Source organism: Chelonus insularis, unplaced genomic scaffold, assembly GCF_013357705.1.
Source record: "Chelonus insularis isolate UGA/USDA-ARS -01 unplaced genomic scaffold, ASM1335770v1 scaffold_229_pilon, whole genome shotgun sequence".
Taxonomy (NCBI): domain Eukaryota; kingdom Metazoa; phylum Arthropoda; class Insecta; order Hymenoptera; family Braconidae; genus Chelonus; species Chelonus insularis.
Genome location: NW_023276790.1, coordinates 395,132 through 419,435, shown reverse-complemented (window position 1 = coordinate 419,435; position 24,304 = coordinate 395,132). Strand labels below are relative to the sequence as shown.

General features: G+C 27.3%; 4 protein-coding genes and 2 long non-coding RNA genes across 8 annotated transcripts; 3 read left to right on the top strand and 3 right to left on the bottom strand.

The window, feature by feature from the left end:
* Positions 1-1,331: 1,331 nt before the first annotated feature.
* LOC118073103 (uncharacterized) lies at positions 1,332-3,967 on the top strand. Its single transcript, XM_035093401.1, has 3 exons — positions 1,332-1,804; positions 3,250-3,428; positions 3,518-3,967. The coding sequence occupies exons 1-3, from the start codon at positions 1,718-1,720 to the stop codon at positions 3,645-3,647; spliced, it is 396 nt and encodes a 131-aa protein (XP_034949292.1). The 5' UTR covers positions 1,332-1,717; the 3' UTR covers positions 3,648-3,967.
* A 4,566-nt stretch (positions 3,968-8,533) lies between these two features.
* Positions 8,534-11,385, top strand: LOC118073102 (uncharacterized). The gene is made up of 3 exons (XM_035093400.1): positions 8,534-8,839; positions 10,871-11,073; positions 11,169-11,385. Exons 1-3 carry the CDS (start codon positions 8,753-8,755, stop codon positions 11,299-11,301), a joined length of 423 nt encoding a protein of 140 aa, XP_034949291.1. The 5' UTR covers positions 8,534-8,752; the 3' UTR covers positions 11,302-11,385.
* LOC118073104 (uncharacterized) lies at positions 10,621-11,795 on the bottom strand. Its single transcript, XR_004691072.1, has 3 exons — positions 11,602-11,795; positions 10,826-11,066; positions 10,621-10,688 (listed from the first exon to the last, which is right to left on the bottom strand). It is a non-coding gene; the product is annotated as an uncharacterized lncRNA (long non-coding RNA).
* A 438-nt stretch (positions 11,796-12,233) lies between these two features.
* Positions 12,234-16,263, top strand: LOC118073151 (ATP-binding cassette sub-family F member 3-like). Its single transcript, XM_035093469.1, is given in 10 exon segments — positions 12,234-12,576; positions 12,663-12,768; positions 12,904-13,099; positions 13,209-13,283; positions 13,286-13,548; positions 13,943-14,438; positions 14,518-14,741; positions 14,823-15,187; positions 15,246-15,466; positions 15,805-16,263. Coding segments are annotated over 10 exon segments (2,169 nt in total). The 5' UTR covers positions 12,234-12,503; the 3' UTR covers positions 15,955-16,263.
* Positions 16,264-16,469: 206 nt separating this feature from the next.
* LOC118073158 (formin-like protein 14) lies at positions 16,470-19,495 on the bottom strand. Of its 3 annotated transcripts, none has more exons than XM_035093481.1 (6): positions 19,246-19,495; positions 18,959-19,023; positions 18,689-18,859; positions 18,290-18,612; positions 17,451-18,114; positions 16,472-17,019 (listed from the first exon to the last, which is right to left on the bottom strand). In XM_035093481.1, exons 3-6 carry the CDS (start codon positions 18,840-18,842, stop codon positions 16,898-16,900), a joined length of 1,263 nt encoding a protein of 420 aa, XP_034949372.1. In that variant the 5' UTR covers positions 18,843-18,859; positions 18,959-19,023; positions 19,246-19,495; the 3' UTR covers positions 16,472-16,897. The 3 variants fall into 3 exon arrangements, with proteins under 3 accessions (XP_034949374.1, XP_034949372.1, XP_034949371.1); XM_035093480.1 differs by lacking the exon at positions 18,959-19,023 and having other exon boundaries at positions 16,473-17,019; positions 19,246-19,336; positions 19,441-19,487; XM_035093483.1 differs by lacking the exon at positions 18,959-19,023 and having other exon boundaries at positions 16,470-17,016.
* Positions 19,496-22,573: 3,078 nt separating this feature from the next.
* Positions 22,574-23,046, bottom strand: LOC118073167 (uncharacterized). Its single transcript, XR_004691079.1, has 3 exons — positions 22,984-23,046; positions 22,770-22,914; positions 22,574-22,689 (listed from the first exon to the last, which is right to left on the bottom strand). It is a non-coding gene; the product is annotated as an uncharacterized lncRNA (long non-coding RNA).
* Positions 23,047-24,304: the final 1,258 nt, after the last annotated feature.

The following is a 24,304-nucleotide window of genomic DNA, read 5'->3' as shown; positions in this document are numbered from 1 at the left end:
TCTTCACATAAAATAACTTTTAAACTATTTAACACCCTTCTCATTAACTACATAAAAAAAGTTTCTTCAAAAGTCCACCCAGATATCACCAACGATAAAGATCCAAAACAAAAATATAAACATTCAAGTTCAAGAAAATTGTGTCAAATGACTGCTGAGATATCAATGTAGAGATAACAGAAATATGTCAAGTATTTTGCATGTTTATAAAACAAAATAAAAATGAGTCATACCTTGATTTAGGGTGTCAAGTCAAATTGAAGCATGAAAAAAAATTGACGTTTGGATATAAGGCGACTTAACGTCATGCTGAAGATGTTCGCTGATTGGTTAGAAGTAAGACGGGCCCCCCAGTTCAGCTGCTTTGACTTGACATCATTCAGTTATCATGCAAGTGTTTACAATATTATCTACTAATGCTTTTAAATTGCTGTAGGCGTTGCTCCGATTGACCAAGTAAACATCATTGACAATGAGAAGAGAATGTAACAGTACTTTATTACGACTTAAGTTAATAATATGTACACATGGTAATAAGAAATCAAGCTGATCAACCGGTCCAATAAACAGATGTAATCATGGAGATAATTGTCATTTAAATGATAATATCATTGACAAAAACCCTTGTAACTTGTTAACAAATATTTTAATTCACTCTTTTAATTAACATCTCCAATCATGTTATGTCATGGGAAAATTATGCGTTTAATAAAGTTACCCAAAGCCAGTCTCATGATAACCCAAAACCCTCTCTCCATGTACTCAGCATGTTTGCGTTATGTATTTAATAAGGCCTCTCTGATATATATCCCCACAAAAAGCTGGTATTTCTCGTAAATTCCAAGCTCAAACTTATAAAAAACTGATGGATAAGTAAAAACTAGTCTATCCTTTCAGGGTAGCAAGTAAGCTTGTTTATTAAAAATAATAAATTTATGATGAAATTTGAAATGATATTATTATCATAATGATGATTATTATGACAAAGCATAATAAATAAACGAGTGTGTGTAAATAAATAAAAATATGAATGAATGCTTTTCTGATGAATGATTTAATAACGTGAATGCAATGTGACATGGGTATTATCAAAGGTCAACCCTTTGCACAACCATTTGACTGTTCTTGCAAAAAAATATATTCTTGTTCCCCACTTCTCATCAGTTGGAAGCTATCACTCATATGCTAGCGACGATGTTGCCCGACTCTTGAGCTCGTTGTTCAAATCAGTTTTTAAATTCGAATTATTACATATTATTATAACTTCTAGCTTAGTCTTGCCCCCACCAAGGAGCACGCTAACCCATCCTATATAAACCCACGACGCTTCAACAGCATCCTCACTCTATACGAGAAGACAGTCTATGTCTAAAGCCCCGAACCGGTAGAATATACGTGCGCAATTCGTAATATCATTAATTATCGTGAATAAATTTACTCTTCATTTGTGATTTACGAGTAACATTTCCTTCTTTATTCCATTCGTTTGCTGGTCAATACTTTATTGACGATTTTGGTTCGCCTTTTCGATCATTGAAAGAACGAAAGCATTGTGATTTCTTGACCGTATAAATAAATATCATATTGCACATTGGAAATTTCGTGTGTTACGTGAAAAAGAGACCTCAGTGAAGTACTGCTGATTGACGATAACAGGAGAAGAAAATTTTATTATCAAAAGGTGATCGTTACATCACCTTAATAGTGATTAAGAACCATGGCACATCTGAGGCTACTCATTGTCATGATCATAGCTGTCTTTTGCTATGTTCCTCTTGCTGAAAGCGCGGCTGTACATGCTGAGGTATGTTTCACTTTCTTTGATACTTTATTTTAATTTCATTTATTTTTAGAGTTAAAAATTCAATAATTTATTTAATTGCAAGTTATATGGTTGCTCCGAGTAGTTTAAAGAACTTAATGTCTTTGATTTCTTGGCAGTAGAATTTAAATTAAATTTAAAATATTCTAAGTTCAATGAAAAATTAAAGATTTTGATTGGAGTAGATCTTTAGTGTAATAAGAATTATCTAATAAATTTTTGAATATATTTCAATTTTCATACTTTAAGTCAATAATTTCATTCACAAGCTAGAAAGAATTTTAATTAACAATGTAACATTGTAATAAAAAAACTTTCTCATTAAAAAAAAGTAAACTTTCTACTGCAAAAACTATAAAAAAAAATATAATAGAAAAGCTTTTTTCAAAACTTTCTTGCATTTGTTAAAAATTAATTAAAAATTTTCTACCTATGACTCTTTAGATAATGATTAAAAATACCCTTAAAATAATTAGATATGCAAAATTATTCTATTGAATTTTATTATAGATGTATATTACATTTTTTCTTTTCGAATTCAATCATTAATTGAATTAAGTCATTTTGATAGTATCACCAATAATAAACAAATAAAAAATTCTCGTTAATTACTGATTAATTATTATTAATACTAGTATTTGATAATCAGTACTTAATTATAAATAATTTGCTTTCTAATTATCTTGATAAATTAGATACATTAGAAGGATCAATATTGATTGACTAGCAAGTAGACAAGAGTTTCACACTATTCTATCAATAATTGTCTTGATATAAATAAATAATTAATATAGATAGAACATAAATCAATTAATTCTCAACTCTTTTGTCTTTATCTTCCACCATGTAATAAATATTCCCAATCAATATCGATTAAAAATCCTTCTCCATTACACGTGATTAATTATTATCTTAACATAACACAGATACACATGTATATGCAAATGCGGTGCAAGCATTGATGATATATCTGAGTCGGCGGCAGAAACCAGATAAAGTAGATAGGCACGGTGGTTTTGCAGTTATACGATCCCTCCGAGGTTTTCATTCATGAATTCGAATCACATTCATGCCTATACTCTCATTACTCGCTCGTACACTGCTCTCACGAGTCACTTCACTCATTCACTCTGTCACGGTCGCTTCCATTCAAATGCCACACATATTCTAGCTGATACGGCAAACGCGACCCAAATGATCGTTCCGGTTTATGTTAATGCTTTCCTCTTCTGAAATTATCAAATGCGCTCTTGAAAATGATCTCTTCTAAGCGTACACCTGCTTCTTGGGTTCTCCATCAGCTCTTGGATCTTCCTTCAACTCTAAAAAAAGAATTTTATAAATATTCTTCATCTTATTGATAATTTATATAACATCTAAGAATACTAATTAATTTTTTATAATTCAATAATTGATTTAACTTATAGGATTTTGCTGAAAAATTGGAACGTATTGCATTGGAAGTCAGTCCTGAGAAGCTTCAACTTGAACATGAGGCTAAATCGAGTGTCAACAAATTGGAGAAGCATTTTTGCGATAAACAACCTTGTGCTTGGGCCATATACTCGCCTTTAACAAGAGATATTAACTCATATATATCCAATACGTAAGAATAATGTTTTAATAACATTTATAAGATAAAGATGTTCATTAATATAAATAGAATTTTGATGGAAGAAAACTTTTTTTTTTTAGATGTGGTTGTCTTGACAAATCCTACAAATGCATACGTACTGATGATGATCTTTCAGCAGCTGCTTATGTATATCATTGTCGTCAAAATATAACTGAAGAGGACATTGAAGCTCCAGAAGAAGTCAACTAATTTATATCACTTTATTGACAATCAAATCATGAGTAATTTATCATATCTGTCATCCTTAATCGTTAGTAAAAACAAGTAGGGGAGTTTGTGTGGTTACTTCTCATAAATAAGCTCTACTATCAGTTTTTTTATATTGCAAAGTGAACAATAGTATTAATTTACAAATAGAAGAATAATATCGGTATTATTTTTTCATTTTATATTTTTTACACTGAGAAAAACAAAATGGGTTATTTAAAAGAAACCAGTACTGGTGATTGTCAATCAAATGTACTGACATATTTATATTCACATAACAAGAAAATTTTTCTGATTAAGAAGGTGAATTAAGAAGTAACTCTTAGCAGCTCCAATTAATTTTAGGATTCATCATTACTTCATTGATTCTAGTTTGAAACGAAATTATTAATTTTCAAATGAAAATCTTTTTATCATCATTTTTTACGGTGCCATGACATAAAAAATTATAAATTAAATAGATCAACCGGAAAAATAATAGTGTAAAGTAGTTAAAGTATTTTATATAGTAAATAATAATGTAGTGCTCTCTGGAATTTCCCTTAATGTACTTAACGCATAATAAAAAATATTAGTTTATGACAAGTGAAAGGCTTGAAATTCAATAGACAACGACGCATATAAAATATGCTAAATGTTTAATTAAAAGCCTTTCCCTTTATATTTTATCTTTTATAAATATATATATGCATATATATAATACTTCACTATTTATAATAATAAAAATGTTCAAATATTTACTATTCGTTACTTAATACATTGTACAAAATTCAATTGGAAATCATATAATAGAAATTAAAAAATGCTTATACTGTAAAATATAGTATAAACAATCACAACCGATAACGTTGTTAAAAAATAAATTTTTAATATTTTATTATATTGTAAGTAATTGATAAAAAGAAACAAAGAATACTCAATGAGTGGCATGAAATTTTTTTCTTGGCTATAAAAGACCACAGATTAATTGTATCTCTATCATTCTGTCATTTTTACGATACCTGAATACGTAATAAAAATTTTGTATGTTCTTTGAAAAGAGTAAGATAAAAAATAGTCTTATCATTTTTATTATATTTTCATTCATTTTTGGTGCACTTAAGCACTGTTTTTATTTTATTTTATTTTATTTAATTATTATTATTATTATTATTATTATTATTATTATTATTATTATTATTATTATTATTATTATTATTATTATTATTATTATTATTATTATTATTATATTGATTATTATAATTATTATTAAAATACTATTACTAGTATTGTTGTTAAAAATTGAATGACTTTTCATTGTAATTATACAACTAACACCAATAGTAATTAAATAATAGAATGAAACAAATTGAATTATCAAAAAAGATAACGATTTTTTCTTCAGTTTTGCATTAATATGCAGTATTTCACTTAATTTGTAATATACATAAATAAATTATCGTGTATAATTACAAACAACAGGTTCAAAAAGTATGTAATTTTTCATTACCTGATATACACATATATATATATATATATATTATAATTTTTAATAAAAATAAAGATATTCTCAAAGAAAATAATATTATGTTGCTATATTGTTAAAATAATCAATACCTTTTATAGTTACAATTGAAAGTTTTTTAACAGCCTGCGAAAATTTTTTGAATTACGACCAGCAAGATCAGTGATTAAACACTTTAAATTTATATTTTAATCCTGAAATGATTTATTGGCTTGCCATTTACTTGATGTATAATTAATCGTAAATTATGAATGAAAATTGATGACTGTAATAATTAGAAAACTGGTTTTTACTTATTTTTTCTCGTGTATGTTAATTGAGTTTAAGACTTTGATATTAGCAACAAAATAATAACTTACATAGAGTTTAATGACATATGATTATTTATTTCTAATTGATATCTTTAAATAAATAAAAGATTTATTTAATGGAAAAATTTTCAGACATTTACACATTTTTTTATTTAGATAAATTAACTTTTTTAACAAAATTTAAATTTGTCATTAATCAGTCTTTTTTTTTAATTAAAAAAAATCAGTAGTATTTATTAATAATTAATATCTTTGATACTTAATAAAATTTTTTATAGTACAAAAAAAAAAATAATAAATAAAGATTTAAAATGAATTTAATTTCGTTGGACAAAAAAATTAAAGACTTCGATTAATTTACGTACAGCAATTTACATGAAGGTGTAATTTATGTGTGATCAAGTTGTCACTAAACGAATGCATTATTATCATATCAGTAATAATCATTACTAAAAATCGACCTGTCTTAAGATATTTCAAATAACAATTCAACAAATTGATAAAGATGTATATTTAGCGAAAATCTATGTGCTCTATTTTATCCTGTAATCAGTAGAAAAGACTGGAAATTGGACTCGCAATTACTGCGTCTAACCGGAAATATAAAGTGGATGAAAGTAGTTTCCAACTACTATTGTACTTTCTTAAGGATCCGTAAAATAAACTCTTTCTATGAAATCTGTATCACCTCATTTATATGTTCGTGTTGTGTATTCAACTAATTTATATCGTTTGAATATATTTATTCATTATTTAAGATTGAATTTTATATTTTTTTTCATGAATATTTTACAATAAATTATAAGAACATTTGTAAATTAATTTTATAAAATGACATAAAGTTTCACATACGTAGATTCTTGGTTTTATATGACTTTTTAAAAATACTTTAACAATTTTAATTCATGTCATATTAAAAAAAATTATTTCTTCTTTTGGATACAATATATAAATTTTCGTAAAGTAATATAAAAACATTAAGATAATGGTAAATAAATGTTTCATATTAAAAAATATTTTATGTCTGAGAATATTTGATAATAAAAATTTAGAAAAATCTAATGCCTAAATAACTACTTCTATTGTTATAAAAAAATGTCATTAAAATACTATTTAATTAAATTAATTTATTTCTATTAGGTCTAGAATCGTTCTAAATATTCTAACATATTATAATAACATTCAATTATTCTATTTTTAGTTATTGATTTTAATACAAAAATAAATAAAAACAATTTGATTGAATATTGACATTAATCATGATTTATAATGGAAAAATAATTCGTATACTCCATTAACATTGTTTGAAAGATAATTGTTGAATAAAAATATTTTTTTTTTTAGATTTAATCAAAACGAGGAAACAAATCGAGGGTAAATATGATGTCATTTAAGTCTATTTCTGGGTCTAGACTTGGAATTACAAGCATAACAATAACATCAAAAACCTTAGAGGTAAAGAAGATTAGATCATTGTACTTGCCATGAAACCCTCAACAATAAACAAGGTAAATCAAATGTTCATTCATGTGAGTATTTTTTTAGACAAAGCTCTCAATATAAGATTAGCTATCACCATAATCATCAATAAAATATTCATCTTTATAGAAAAAATGTTGATGCATCACCAAATTTAATGAAACTCTTATGAATAAATTAATTATTTGATAAAGAAAACAATGCATCATATCTATTCAAATTCATAATCAATTGTTGATAAAAGGAAATTTTTTGTCAGTAGATAGTTTAAATATTTACTGACATTGAAAAATAATTATCTATTGGTGAAATGAGGAAAGTGTCATTTTATCTATTTCAATATCAATTATTTTTTAAATTAATTATAAAGTTGCCTCATAAGCATTAATATGTTTAAACTTATCTAGTTTTAAAGTACCATTTTTAGATTATTAATTAATAACATATTAATTTGTTAAATAATTAATAAGAATTATTCATCCTGTTATCAATCTCATTAAAGACATAGATATCCAAATATTACAAAAGTCTTCCTGCACATATTTCATCAATGAATAAAAAAATTTTAATATTGCTTGTTTTTAAAAAAAAAATTTAATAATAAAATAATTATATTTTAATAAATTTTTTGAATAAAAAATTCCTGGGAACATTGATAACAAAAAAAAAACCATTTTGAAGATTTCGTTTTTGATAGAACATTAATTTATCATCATTTATCTTCCATTAATCTATTTTCCAGTTTTAGACTTGAAACATAACGTTTTCACCAACTGATAGTTATAAAAATTATATAAATTAATATAATTCTCAGAATTCTATTTATAGAACAATATTTATTCTATAAAAGAACAATTGTTCGTGAGTATGACGTTCAATGACTTGGTGCTTTTTTCAATCAACACTAATAGAAGTTTTCTAACATATGGATTTTTTTCATTGATGAAATTATAAGAATGAGTAATATGATAGAGAACTAAGGGAATTTTCATGATGATTTCACGGAATTAAAAATGAATTAATTATTTCACATTTTACTTCATATAATTCAGTAGGGTTTTATCTCAATTTAACTCAAGATATACTTTTCCTATGAATCAATTTGATCTTTTATTCGATATAATAATGATGAAATACTATAAACCATTTACAATGAATATTTTAAATAAATGGTCAATCTTTTTAAAATAATTAATTATGTTAAAAAGGTGTAACACACCTGTGACATGAAATTACCATAAAATTATCTTGGTTTTGATGAATCATTAGACGAAAATGATCCTTCTAAGACCATTGATTCATCATTTTTCGAAATGGTATAGTCTTTTTTAACTTCATTATTGAATAAACTTAACACTTTTGTCCAATAATTTGGTTATTAATTCATTGAGGTTGATAAAAATTTGGTGAAATATTCAATCAATTAGCTAGACTGACATTATCTTTATTTACCTAAAACATTTCCACTAATTCTATCCGTCCATCTTTATGTAGGAAGATTTACCTTATCACCAAAATTTCATCTACTTCTTGTGGTTTGTCATCAAACATAGTTGACCTCCCTCCAAAGCCCAAGAGGCGTAGTAGCAGACCTTAAAAACCCAGGATATCAAGACCACATTTTCACTTTCCACAAGAAGTCGAGGTGAGACATTGAAGCTCTAGATTGATACTTGTTTTGACATCTCACGTAATTCATATCTACCAATAAACGGACATTTTTAAGTGGGAATAATATTTAATATTACCATATTAGTTGGATAATAACTTATATCAAATTGGTTTATTTAAAAATGACGGAAAGCAAATTATTTATTGTTATATTTCTTGTTACCTGCGTCTACCAAGTCTGCATTGGATCAGTAATCTTGAGATCTAAGGTAACTCATTTTAAATATTTTTTTTTCACTATTATTATCTGAAGCATGATTTTCTTCATTCAACTGTTACTCACTTGATCAATTATTATATTTTAAGAATATCATGTAAAATTTCAAAGTATTTTGAAATGTTTTAGATTAAATTAAATGAAGTGAATTAACATTGTATTGATGATTAATCATTTTAGTTCAAAAATTTCATTTTTTCAAAAGAATAATATACTTTGGGTGCAATGGTTTTAATAAAATATTTTATCAGTAAACTTTAATTTCTTCAATGTTCCAGAATACATTCTTTCATTCTTCTGTATCAAGTGTACAGACATTTGTATTTGTCAACGGGTTTCTTACCAAAGCACTTTTCTATTTTAATATTCGTAGAATTTAGGGAATGATAAGACACACATCATCACTTATTGATGTTCATACAACTATTTATTTCATATATCTGTACGATAAAGATGTTTCTCTACCTAAAAAAATAGGCACGTGAAAATTATATGATGTGTTCATTGATGAATCACAATGGCCCTAACATATTTTCCTGCTTACAATTAAGTTGAATCAAATTCATTAATTGAATTATTTATTTCATCAATCTTGTAATAATTGAACAACAAATTCATACCACTTTTTATATCAAGAAAAAAATAACTAAATATATAAGATTACAAGTATGTATTTATTTTTTATCTTCAACTGTTGATAATAAATCAATTAATTATTTCTTATATATATATTTAATTAAATTATCAGTTAGTAATAGTAACTTGTCTTAGTTGTGGTAGAGTTTATAAACATATTGAAGAATGAAAATAATTTCTTCAAATTAAATGAACTTTAATCGTATATTAAACGTAAGGGGTATTACTAGTATATATGTATTGTCGTCAGAACGTTATATATTACCGTCAAAATATTATTTTTATTAACAAGAGAATTTATATTGTCAGCATTTCGATTCTATAGCTATTCATGATATATACTATTCTCCGAATATTGTTCACATTTGTTGATTTATATTCAAAGAATGCGGAGATTATAGAGGAGAAAAATTTATGAGCTCTTTTCATTAAATCCTTGGAAATAGCTCCTTAAATTTTGTTATAAAATTTCATTCATTTCCGCCTAATTTTTATTAAATATTACTTTTTTCATCATTATACGTTATTATTTATCTGACATTTATTTTTGTAAAATTAATAATTAATTTAGATAAATTAGTTTGTACGTCAATGATTTTTATAAGAATGATAAAGAAAAACTTGAAGACGTCAGAAAAATTATTCAGCTAACTCTTAATCCTCTCCCTTATTATCATCTTTCCCATTTACTTTCTCACACATTTTTACTTACATATTTTCCGGAATTTTATACTTCACTAATACGTATTAATATACCGATTATAATGTCTATTATTTATAAGCTTCGGGTGTATTATTTGCATTATTGAATTTTAATCAAACTAGTCAAACTTGTTTTATGAGTTCAACGTTCGAATTGCACAATTTTTTAAAATGTCAATCGAAATCCATTTTTTATCACTTGCTTTCAATGTCAGTGTGTTCATCTACAACATCTGTATCTCCATAGATAAATATTAGTGACCTGTCTCTTTATATGTACATTTACAATCATACTGACTTCTCAACGAAATGAAAAACAAATCTCAGTATCTCTAAATTTAGAGTTTTTCACACAATTTTCTACGTTTCGTTTTTCCTCTAAACTACGTATTACTATTTCATGATAAAATTATCAATTTTTTTAAATTTTATGTACACTGAATTCATTTATTTGTATTTGAACCATCCAACAAATAATTCAATTCAACAAGTAATAGTTGGACCTAGAGTAAAAATCAATAGAAAATGAAGTCTTCAGATAATTATTAAAAAAAATAATAAAACTTATATAATAACTAGATAGGATTGAATTTAAAACAATATGTAAATATACTAAGAACAATAAATACTTGAATAAAACCTGTTGAATTTGCTCCTGATTAATAAAAGTATGTTTAAATTCTAGGACGAAACAACTCCAAATCCAATGAAAGAGAATCCTAATTCTATAAGTCAACCAGAATCACGTTCCAAAGACATTATTATTGAAAGATTGAAAAAAAGTATGAAGTTCAATGAAACATCATTAGACTTTTGTGGTACAGCTCCTTGTGGATGGTGTCCGTATGATGATGCACTGCAAATCACGTTGGATTTTATACCTAATCCGTAAGTGAAAAATATTATTTTATTTTCAATGTATGTAAAATAATTTATAATTATGTAAACAAATTATTTTAATTTTTTAATTATATTTTTTGTAGATGTGAATGTCGTAATCATCAAAGATGTTTACGAGAAAGGCCAATCTATTCTGGATCTTATTATGTATATTATTGCAGTGACAAAGTAGTTGAGGATGATTACTATGATTCATGTACATCAGATTGGAGATAGTGTAATTTTTCATTAAGATAGTATTTAAAAATTGTAATAAATTTGGACATACTTTTGTGTATTTTAATATTTAACTTATCAATATTGTTGTAGATTATAAGATTTATGTACTTATTACAATATAAGTATTTTAATTTAGAATTATTAAGTAAGTAATGACATAAATTATGTTTTGTGATTTTAATTTTTGACTGCAAAAATAAATACACAAAAGTTATTTTATATGTTATTTCATTAATTTACTGTACTTTATCAACTAAATAATGTAGTTAAATTAGTAAAATTTCTAATACTACTTACATCTTTTGCCAATTAATCATACCACACTTCAGATGATGTGATTTGTTTATATTCATGATGATTGTGAAAATTTCATCAAGTGAATAATTTATGGATCGATTAATTGTAAATGTTAATTCGAAATGATTAAAAATTAATTGTTTATGTTGAAAGTAAAGTTTATTTAAATTTTATGTTGTTATTTATATCTTCAATAGTTCATGAACTCAACACATTTGAATATTTTTTTCTCGATATTTATAATCTAGGGATTTTTCTGTTTATAAGTTATTACACTGTTGGCATCTTTTGACATTTTTTCATTTATTTTATAGCACGTAATGTGTGTCTATGAATACATGGTAAGACCCATGCTCTTTCTCCAGCTAAATTTCTAAAGAAAATAAAATTTACACTGGAAAGAATTTTTTTCATCAACTTTAAAGTTGAACAATAATAAATAAAAGTTTTGTTTGAATCATATGATGTATTTAACATAATAATAAGCGTTTTTTCGGTTTGAATATTTATTATTTAAAATACCAAAATCAAATGCAGAGCTACAGCCGCTTTTTTCGGCAGTTATAGATGTCGCGATAATCACTACTGGCAAAAAATTTAATGCAAATTGAACCATTTTTATTATTATTTAATTGCAATATTTGTAAAAACTGAATTTTCTTTTATATATGTTCCTATATCAATTTTATTCAGAATTGTCTTTTACATTTTTGAAATCTAGTTGAAGAATAAATACTAATTTGCTCCATACATCTATTACTAGTCATGTGTTACATGTGTCTGACAAAATTTTTGATAAGACTACTTTGACGTTAAACTTATACCAGTTGTCATAGTATTATTAATAAATTGTTCATTGGTAAATACGAAACTTTAATTGTTTAATATATTTTTAAACGAATATGGCAGAGTGTAGTGAATATATTAGAAGTCAATTTCCAACGATTGATGATGATTTATATCATTACGTCGAAGGTAACATTATTTTTAACCTAAAACGGAGTAATCATGTATTGACAATAGACTTGATTAACAATGAATTGAATGACGTGGTGTTTCAGGGATTCTTGATAGTTCTAAAGACGATTTTGAAGATGGAGAAGAAGTTTATGAAGCTATTGGACAAGTTTTACATGAGGTATCAGAGAAATCTGAAAACGAGGTTAGGTCTGTACATTATTTTTTAAAAATATTTTTATTAACTAAAAAATTTATTTAAAGATATTTCTTTGATGAAATATTTTATGAAAAACACTGATCTTTTATAATGTAAGAAATTTTCATTTTTTATTAAATTTTTAGGGATATATGCAGCAAGTTATTGACCATCCTAAAAGGAGGTTCATATGATGGTGGAGAAAATGAAAGAGAAAGGCGAAAAAATGGAGTGAATAAAGTATTAAATGCCCCAGTACACTTAGGTGCAATGGCTGCAACTTTAGAAGCTCAAGTAGAACAAATTAAAAGTATATGGGTGACTACTAGAGACGATACTATGGTACAAATCTGTTATAAATATTTTAATTAATCATCATCATAATTATAATTTTCTAATAGATTTTTTTCACTCACTGCATCTATTAATCCTTTTTTTTTAATACCTTCAGAAAGTAGATGCAAAAAAGTTAGAAAAAGCTGAGGCAAAGCTTCAGCAAAAACAAGAAAAAGAAATGGATTAGACCTTGGAAATAATACAAAGATTAATAGCATAAATCAATCAATAGAACTAGCAAGTGCTAGTCAAATGATGAGCAAAAAAGATAGCCGTATGGAAAGTAAAGGAGGCACAAATAAAACTCAAGACATTAGAATTGAAAACTTTGATGTTGCATATGGAAATAAAATCTTGCTTCAAGGAGCTGATTTAACATTAGCTTTTGGAAGACGATATGGTCTTATCGGTCGAAATGGTCTGGGTAAAACAACACTACTTCGTATGATTTCTAGGTAAATAAGACAATCTACTTTTACACATACATGAAAAATCTGATTTTCATATATGAATAAGGTAGATATCTTTAACAATGAAATCTTTGATGTTTTAATTTTCTTTTATTCAAAATTTATAAAAATTTATCAGTTTATTCCAATGAGACTATTAGTTATCAACTTTAAATTTCTTATATCGATTTATTCCTTATTGTGCGATTAGCATTTAAATGAATAATTTAGGTTAGTAATTAGTCAAAGTTCAACGGTTCTAAAAATAATGAATGATCATCTTATCTTCGATAATTTACCATCATGTAATATAACTTAAACTCTTTCAAAGAAGTAACCTATTAATTTTCATAAAAAAATAATATTATTTAATAATTACAATAATCAAATGATTTTTCAGCAAGCAACTGAGAATACCATCACACATACGTGTTCTTCATGTCGAACAAGAAGTAGCTGGTGATGATACATCAGCTTTAAATTCGGTATTAGAATGTGATGAGGAGAGAAATTCTTTGTTAAAACGTGAAGCTGAGCTTCAGATACTTATTGAGAAAGAAGGAGGAAAGAGTGATGCTCTTGGCGAAGAATTAGCAAAGGTTTATGAAGCGATGCAACATGCTGAAGTGGATAAATCACCAGCGAAAGCTAGTGCAATTTTATCCGGACTTGGATTTTCAGTAGAACGACAATCTTGGCCTACGAAATCATTTTCTGGTGGTTGGAGAATGCGACTTGCTCTTGCCAGAGCTCTATTTTCTAGACCTGATCTTTTACTCCTTGATGAGCCGACGAACATGTTGGATATCAAAGCAATCCTTTGGTTAGAACGATACCTTCAGTCGTGGCCAACAACACTACTTGTTGTTTCTCACGATAGAAATTTCTTAGATACTGTACGAAAACTTTATTCAATTACTTATTTAATATCGTAATTAAAAACTTTAAATTAATTAGTTAAATAAATTGTTGCAGGTTCCTACAGATATATTGTACCTGAAAGGCCAGAAAATCGAAGCGTATCGTGGCAATTATGAACAGTTCGAAAAAACCCGAGGTGAACGTGAGAAAAATATGCAACGCGAATATGAAGCTCAACAAGCAAAACGAGCACATGTTCAAGAGTTCATTGATCGTTTTCGTTATAATGCTAATCGTGCCTCTTGTGTGCAAAGTAAAATCAAAATGCTTGAGAAGTTGTGAGTTTAAATAATTCTATGGCAACTCTTCATTTTTTATTTTTATATAACATTTATTCATGAAATTTTTCCATTTTTTAGGCCTGAATTAAAACCAGTGGAGAAAGAGCCAACAGTGACACTGCGTTTCCCTGACGTGGAGTCACTTAGTCCGCCTATTCTTCAACTTAATGAAGTCTTTTTCCGCTATGCCGGTTCGACAAATAATGAATACGTACTTTCTAATGTTAATCTCACTGCCACACTACAGTCACGTATTTGTATTGTTGGAGAAAATGGAGCAGGAAAGACGACGTTATTAAAAATTATTACGGGTAGTTTAAGTCCAACACATGGAACCCTACATGTCCATCGGAACCTCAAGTTCGGTTACTTCAGCCAACATCATGTTGATCAGTTAGATATGAGAGTGTGTTCTGTGGAATTATTGCAGAATCATTTTCCAGGTAAATTATTACATGATCTTTTTCCGAACTATGATTCATAACTGCACTTTATTTATAGGTAAACCTATTGAAGAGTACAGACGTATGTTAGGTAGCTTTGGGATAAGTGGAGATCTAGCTTTACAAACAATAAGCTCTTTATCCGGAGGTCAAAAGTCTCGAGTTGCTTTTGCTCTTATGTGTGCTGCAAATCCTAACTTCCTTGTTCTTGACGAACCTACCAATCATCTTGATATCGAATCGATCGAAGCTCTAGGAAAAGCTTTGAATATTTGCCAGGTAATTATTATTATTTTTAGACTTTTTCCATTTAAAAGTAAACTTGAAACGAAGATGAATTGCATTCTGGTTGCAAGGTTCTTATATAAAAACTTCAACTTCTTCAGAACTTTAATAATGGATGTATTCACGCTCTAGAAACGAAATCATTTCTGGTCTAGCGTCTTTTATCCATTATGAAGATTTAAAGTACGATATATTCTTACAAATATTTCAAAAAATAATCCTGGCGAAAGCATTATTTACTTTTAAATGAGTTATTTTAAATAAAACTAAATTGAAAGAAGAAAATACATTTATAATTCTGTTGTTAATTAATTAACATTTTATTTATTTAGGCTGGTGTCATCTTAGTATCTCACGATGAACGATTAATACGAATGGTATGCACAGAGCTTTGGGTGTGTGAAAAAGGAATTGTCAGATGTGTTGAAGGAGGATTCGACGAATACCGAAAGATTGTAGAAAAAGAACTTGAAGCGAATTAGTTAATTAAATATGAATTATGTATCATTTTTCTTACTGATTCCAAGTTTCAATAATATGCTGCACTAATTGAGTATTGCATTATTTATATTATTTATATGATTATCATGGAAAATAACAATTTCATGCAGCTCAATCATGTTACCAACTGCCTTTAAAAAGGCCTTAGCTAATTCAAGCATTCGCGATACCACGTTACTTTACATTTTAAAACAACGATGGTGAACGAATGTAAATGATCAAAAATAATTCGCTGATTCTTTTCACTCTTGTTTGCATGTCATCTAAATAAAATGAATAATTGTTGTATACGTGTTGATATTTTTTTCTTCTTTGTTTACTACTTTTTCATTTATTATTTTTAAAATATAAAAAAAGAATAATTATTCAAACTATTAATAATATTGACTTATTAATTCAAACATTGTAGATTTGTCTAAAACATTTTTTTCTATTTAAATAATTAAGAAAACAATATTAATAACATACAATAAAATTTTATGGCAATCAAATGTTAAAAAGAGATAGTTAATTTAGTTACAGTGGATTCTGTTTCTGCTTGATGCTATTCAAAATATCAAATAGAAACAGAATATTATGTTACATAAAAATTTGGAATTTTACTTATTACAAGTTATCATTTTACAACAAGTGCATTGCAAGACTATCGAATTACAATTTAGTGTATAATTATTACATTGCAAATACAATAGAATTTTTTAATTTATTGAATATTAATCTAGACCAACGTGGTCTGTTATATTTAATTGCGCGTAATAATCGCGTTTGGCTTCAATCGAAATAAATATATCCAATGGCTATGACTAAATTTTTCGACATTTACGGCATATTATTTATATATATACAAAAAAATTATTTTTTCATAAATTAATAATGATTAGTATTATTAATTATAAATACAAGTTAAATTTACAAATAATTATTTTAACATGCTGATGACGCTGCATTATGTTGCCACTGTTTCCCCCCTGCTGAGGCATTTAATTGAAGAACAGAACTAGGGCTAGGATTTGATTGAGGTGGTGCCGGAGCTTGCTGTTTAGCTGCTGTAATATTTGGTTAATTAATTAAATGCTATTTTATTCTTAATGAAATTTTGTACATATAAATTAGGATGCTGTATTACATGCTCCATAGCCATGATCGAGTAGTTTTTAAATACAAAATAGATGATGGAATACATATAAAGAAAGTAGACGTGCATCTTAAAATTCTATAAATTTATTTAACAGTCTTAGTTAATAATATAAGACATAAACCAAAGTAAAGTAATTAGAATAATGTGATAAACATCTCCTGAATGTTAAGAGAAAAGAAAGTTGAATAATTCATGCTGACAGAAAGGAAAAATTGAAGGTGCTTACAATGAGAACTAAATATAAATGGAACAAAAAGATTGAAATTTAAACATTTAATGGGGTAGATTGACGTCTAAGTGTAAATCCAAGAAGCGAGTGTGATTGGTTATTAACCTCACCATTTTTGCTGTTGTAAAGTTTCGGAACTCCTCGAAATGGCTCGGGTGATGGAAAAGTGATGATAGAATGAAACATTTCACTAAATCTGACTTCTAAATCAGCAGAATTGTTGCTCGTTGATGATTGCCCATTAGACAATGATAAATTTCTAGTTGGAGGTGTTGGTGGCAAAGGTGCAAGTCTTTGATGAGTTAAATTCGAACGATGCGGCGGAGGTGGGGGCGGTGGAGGCATACTGGGTGCCATCACTGTAGGTCTTCCAGGAGGAGGCGGCGCCACTCTTGTAACAGAAGCTACTGGAGGACCTTGCGGAGGAGCTGGTGGAAGAACTTGAGAAACTGGTGTGGCTGGAGCTGGTTTAGATGTAGGTGGTGAAGGTGGTCTTGCTACTGGTGGCCTTAAGACACGATTTATTGGCCTGTGCTGGGTTTCATTTAAACAATCCTGAGACTGATGAAGAGATGAAGGTGTTGGTGCGAGTACTGGTGGTGATCGAGGTAATCGCATACTTTGTGCTCGCGATACACTTCCTCCAAGTAATTCCGGCTTTTTTGGGGGTGGATGTGGTTTGTGTAATGTCGATGTTCCTGGCGGTTTTGGAGCTAACATTGGCTTCCCAAAGCCTTTATTTGGTGACTCATTTGGTCCGTCCGTTGTACTTTGCTTTAAAATTGATAAAATAAAATTATTAATTGTCTACAATTATATTACTTAACACATCTGTTTTTAAAAGTTAATCAAAAATTAGTCACAGGTTTTTTTTGTACAATGTTCAGCTGTACTTCTATTTTTAGCCTGCTATTATATAGGTTGAACATTTGTGGATTTGTATTCATACCTGAGGTAAAGATATAAGGGGTTTTTGAGCAGCTGGCGGTGGAACTGGAGGTGGTCCTCGTTTCATTGTACCAGTGGTATTGATATTAGTTACAACAGTATTGGCACTAAGAGCTGGATTATTTCCAGAATTTGAAATAGTCGATGAATCTCTTTCAACAATCGTACTTCTGAGACCTGTGGGTTTTAACTTAGGCATTCCACCAGCAAATAAGCCTCCAAGCCCCATTGGAGTACTGTTGTTGTTATTACTAACACTACTAGCGGTACCAGACTGAGGCGAATTAATAGTGGAATTGTTGCTCGTGCCATTCTTCACTTTGCCTGTGAGAAAAAAAAATGAAAGTCATTTAGAGAGTGAATTAATTTTTAAATATACATTACAGAGGAACAAACTTACCAGATATACAAGGGGCACTTTTATCAACAGTTACTGTTTTTTTTAAAGTTTTTCCTGCTCTAATTGACTGTAATAATTGGTTTCGCCCCTGATCACTGCTACCCGAATTTCCTAAATTAAATGCAGGGGGTGGAGGTGGCGGTGGTGCTGACATTATGATTATTTAAATATCTACAAAAAATAATAATAACAATTATTATGACTGTGATTAAATAAGGAAGAGATTAGTAATAACTTTGGAGTTTGAACAAACAAGGACGCGTGACTCACAATTTAGGAGTGCCGTGATTTATTTCGAACATCTTTTTATTGTAAGCCAAACTATGTTATCTCCACTAACAAATTGGTTGCGTGAAACATGACAGTAGTAATTATTATTTAAATAATGAAGTAATACTTGAGAAAAAGTATTAATATGAAATCACAAGTGTTAGTGCTTATAAAATTCAATACAAGTATAAAATTTATTAGAAATAGTACAATATAATTTATGTAAATATGGATAAAATAATATTAAAAAAACTTTCATCAATTTTTAAAGTCAATGACATATTTACCTCCCACAGAGTTGAAGATTTGTCAATGTGTAGGACCTTGAATCATCAAAATTCACCTGACTTGCTATTCATGTCACCAATTAAAGCCTTCCTAACATAAATTGTAATAAAACTTTACTTCGTATGCTTTGTTTAGACGAAAACTTTTCAGAATCTAGGTTATTTATTGAAAAGAAACAATTAATTGTCAAATACACTAGATCGTTCACCACCCACGAGTGCAAATATATTTATAACACTTTAGGCCCGAGTTCACCATTAGCAAACTGCTAATCATGGCTGCCAACTTCTGCCAGACACGGATACCACCCAAAAAATTAAAGAACCCGATACATAACATACCATAACCTAAAATGGTTATAAAAAATAATGCCCAAATTATTGTGCAATTCGTGTAAACAGTACATTATACCTATAAAATAAATTATAAGATGCTGTTAATATTTAAATAATTTCTTTAATTGTAATGTTATTTATTTGGATTGTACTAGTGGTCCTGGTAGAAGTTGGGCAAGCTGTGATTACAGTTTGGCTATGGTGAACTCGTGCCTTTAGATTAAACTCAGAGAACGATCGTGACGACTATATAGACAGAAAAAATGTGGAAGCTAGAAGTATAATAGCGGCAAACACCATATACTCATTTGATTATAATTATGTTTTGATGGCAAGTACATTTATTATCAATGAGTTTAAAGTGTACGGTACAATCATAAACGAACTTGATTTTAAATTTTTCATCACTACACTCAATCCTAGAGAATAGTAATTTAGTACCAGAATAAGCCGATTCTGCATGTTGGTCCATATGTGCATTATCGCAAGTAGTTAGATAATAAAGAAGATTACAAAGTTTACTTCAGTTGATAATATAGTTTTCTTACACTGAGGATCTTCCTTAACTTACCACAAGTGGTATTTTTATACGGAGAATCCCACGTATAAAGCGTACTTATGCTAAGTAATAATGCTGTTAAACTTCAACACCATGTTCTAACATTATTGAATCCTTGTTTAGTAATAAGAAAATACTTGTTACTTAATTTCAAGTATGTCAATTCTTCACTGCAAGTATATTATATACTTAAATTAAGTATACGAAGTACTCATGCTAAAATTTTTTTCTTATTAAATTTAAAAATTTCAAAATATAAATAATCATATTAATAATAAAAAAGTTACTGTTATACCCATTGGTATTGGTCAATTTAAATTAGTGACCATTACTGATGAAGTAATTTAATGATTAAATATTCAGTAATTAATAAATAGATGAAAAGTAATCTTATAATAATTACAAACAATTACTGTTGTACTTTTAAATACGTGGAGCTGCTACACTTACACTGGGCCTGTTAAAAGTCTAACTCGTAATATAGCGCTCAGAGATAAATTATTGATTATAGAATCTTTAATAATAATTAATAATTAATTGCATGTCTATTAATTAATTCTAAAAATGAATCGAAATTTTACAGTGATTGGAACGATTATTGTGGTACATTTCAATACCTCAAGCTGCTGCAGTAAGACATGTTAGGAGCTTTAGGAGTTTATCTTTCAATCCAGCGTTCAGCTATAAATGGCTTAATGTTAAATCTTTAATAATCATAATAAAATTATTTAATGTTCATTGATTAATTTAGAGAAAGAATCATAATTGAATGATAATAACAACAAATTGGTGTTGTGCTTTTAAAAACTCCAAGTTGCTCCAGTTAGACTATGCCTGTAGAGTGTTTATTTTCCAACTTAGCGCTCAGAAATAAATTATTCGATATAATACCTTTGATGATGATAAATAAATGATTGATTGTATAATTATTAATTCATAGAGATAATCATAATTTTTTCATAAGTGCAACAAATATTGTTGCATATTTCAATATCTCGAGCTGCTGCCCAGTGTAAGTGTAGCAGCTCCACGTATTTAAAAGTACAACAGTAATTGTTGTAATTGTTATAAGATTACTTTTCATCTATTTATTAATTACTGAATATTTAATCATTAAATTACTTCATCAGTAATGGTCACTAATTTAAATTGACCAATACCAATGGGTATAACAGTAACTTTTTTATTATTAATATGATTATTTATATTTTGAAATTTTTAAATTTAATAAGAAAAAAATTTTAGCATGAGTACTTCGTATACTTAATTTAAGTATATAATATACTTGCAGTGAAGAATTGACATACTTGAATCAAGTAACAAGTATTTTCTTATTAATAAAAAAGGATTCATAATGTGAGAACATGGTTTTTGAAGTGTAAAACAGCATTATACTTAGCATAAGTACGCTTTATACGGGATCTCCGTATAAAATACACTTGTGGTAAGTAAGGAAGATCCTCAGTGTAAGAAAACTATATTATCAACTGAAGTAAACTTTGTAATCTTCTTTTATTATCTACCTACTTGAGATAAACAAAATACATTGGCTCACATGGGAGCGTGACATCCGTCCCCAATAAGATGTCAGTCAAAGGCATTTTTACAATCTTTTAAATTTGAATCTTTAAATGTATAATCTTACTGATTGTTAATCAAATTCTATGATGCCCAGATTTTTTATCTAATGATCATTTTAAAAATAAGCTTTATTCTTTTAATCTTTTAAAATTGGTTTTTTTTATTTTCAATCATTTAATATTCAATCAAATTATAAAAATTTTTCTTTTTTTAATGTTTATCATTTCGTTGAACAGTCAACTTAAGAAATTAGGACTGGTAAGTTATCTTGCGTCGGTATAGTAGAAAAAAAAATTCAACTAGTGTCACTGTTTTCTAATAGATGACAGTAATTACACTGTTTTCAATCAAAAATTAAAAATACTTATACAAAAAAAAGTCTTCTTTCTGGCTCATGTAATGTCATGTAATTCCCACTACATAAATAAGTATATTTAGGCTTATAATCTAATGATAATAACATTTTTATCTTAATGTTAGCGTAATAACGTAATCCAAGTGAAAAAAATTTGAAAACTGAATTATTAAAAAGTTGAAAAACTTCAAAAATAATGTCTGTCAGTATTATTCTCTTCTTTAATAAACATAAACGATTTTCGTGCAACGAAGAAAAAAAGTTTTATTACTTAAGTTTTTATAAAAATAAATCAGTATTTTTAATGAATACCTTAATTTAACTGAATTTAAATATAAATATAATATGAATATAAATTTGTTAATAAATTTTAATATAAATCACTACTCAATTCAATTATTTTAAAATAAAATAATCAGGGTCAATTAAAGAATTCAAAAATCATTCCTGAAGTTATAAGTATAACTTTTATTTATATTCAAGAAAATTTACATTTGCTGATATCTCTTTAACTTTGGTTTTCTACACTTCCAAATATGAGCCACGTTGTCTCAGCTCCCGTCGAATATTTGTGCGTTCAACTACTGCCTACAAATATTCTGACAATGTCATCCTATATATAAATTGATATTATAACAAATTATTTAAATTTAATATAAAATGATTGAATAAATTAACAAATTATATAAGTACCTTCCATTTCTCGAGGACTCTTGTAAATTATTAATGTACAAGTCAATTGTATGTTGAATTGCTCGAGAATGATTTTGTCGTGTAGTTTCATTCATTATTCTACAATATTCAATGTCACTGTCACAAATTATGTTTATTAATCGATCTGAAAAATGAAATTTAATTCAATACAGAATTATGAATATGTATATATTAAATGTGTTTTAATATTTACCCAAAAAATTACTTTTTTGTGTTAAAACTAATTGTCGTGTGAACTAAAGTGAGTAATAATAAAAATTTAATAGGATCTTGATTTTATTTCTCTTTAATATATAATTTATTTGTGTGTAAATTTATTTTGTTTTTTAAAAAATATGTCATTAATGAAAAAAGAGTTTGAAATAAAAATTATATTGAAAAAAAACCTGTTTAAAAAATTTCATTACACAATGGAAGAAACTAACTTTATTAGAAAAGTTAAACTAAGCGTAAATTAATGATACAAATAATATATTTTATTTTATTTATAATTACGATAATACTAGAAGACTGTCTTACTGATAGTCAATTAAAACACAAACTAACTGAAGAAATAGCAAGTAATTCAGTAACTTAAATGATTGATGAAACAAAAAAAGGAAATGTATTGAAGAAAAATTCAATTTAAAAGTAAAGTATTTTTTTATTATTTTGAATTGTGTAATTGATATTGTAAAGAAATTAACTCAATATAACTTGATGTGGTATATCTCTAACGATGAAAAATATCGATATAAGTAATTGGTTTTGAAGAAAATTATGCTCCATTTCAAGAAGATCAATCTAATATTTATTTTTGGTAAGTAAAGTTGCTATTAAACAATTCAAAATTTAAAGTCATATAAGTATTTTTAATTTTTGATTGAAAACAGTGTAATTACTGTCATCTATTAGAAAACAGTGACACTAGTTGAATTTTTTTTTCTACTATACCGACGCAAGATAACTTACCAGTCCTAATTTCTTAAGTTGACTGTTCAACGAAATGATAAACATTAAAAAAAGAAAAATTTTTATAATTTGATTGAATATTAAATGATTGAAAATAAAAAAAACCAATTTTAAAAGATTAAAAGAATAAAGCTTATTTTTAAAATGATCATTAGATAAAAAATCTGGGCATCATAGAATTTGATTAACAATCAGTAAGATTATACATTTAAAGATTCAAATTTAAAAGATTGTAAAAATGCCTTTGACTGACATCTTATTGGGGACGGATGTCACGCTCCCGCTCACATTATACTGATTCCAAGTAGAAAGACTACTTAAATACAAGTACTTTATTTTCATAAAACTTGTATACTTATTACTTCTTCAACCGCTTGTAGTCTACTCAGGAGTGGTATATTCTGTATTTAGACTCAGTATTTTTTTTATTCATTTTAAAACGAAGTTTTACTGATTCCAGGTACTTTCTTTACCTGCCTTCCGAAACTTTTTTACCTATCACTTTTATACTGGGGACAAGTAAATTCTATAATTCGCCACCGGAAAAAATTTCTGTCAGTGTA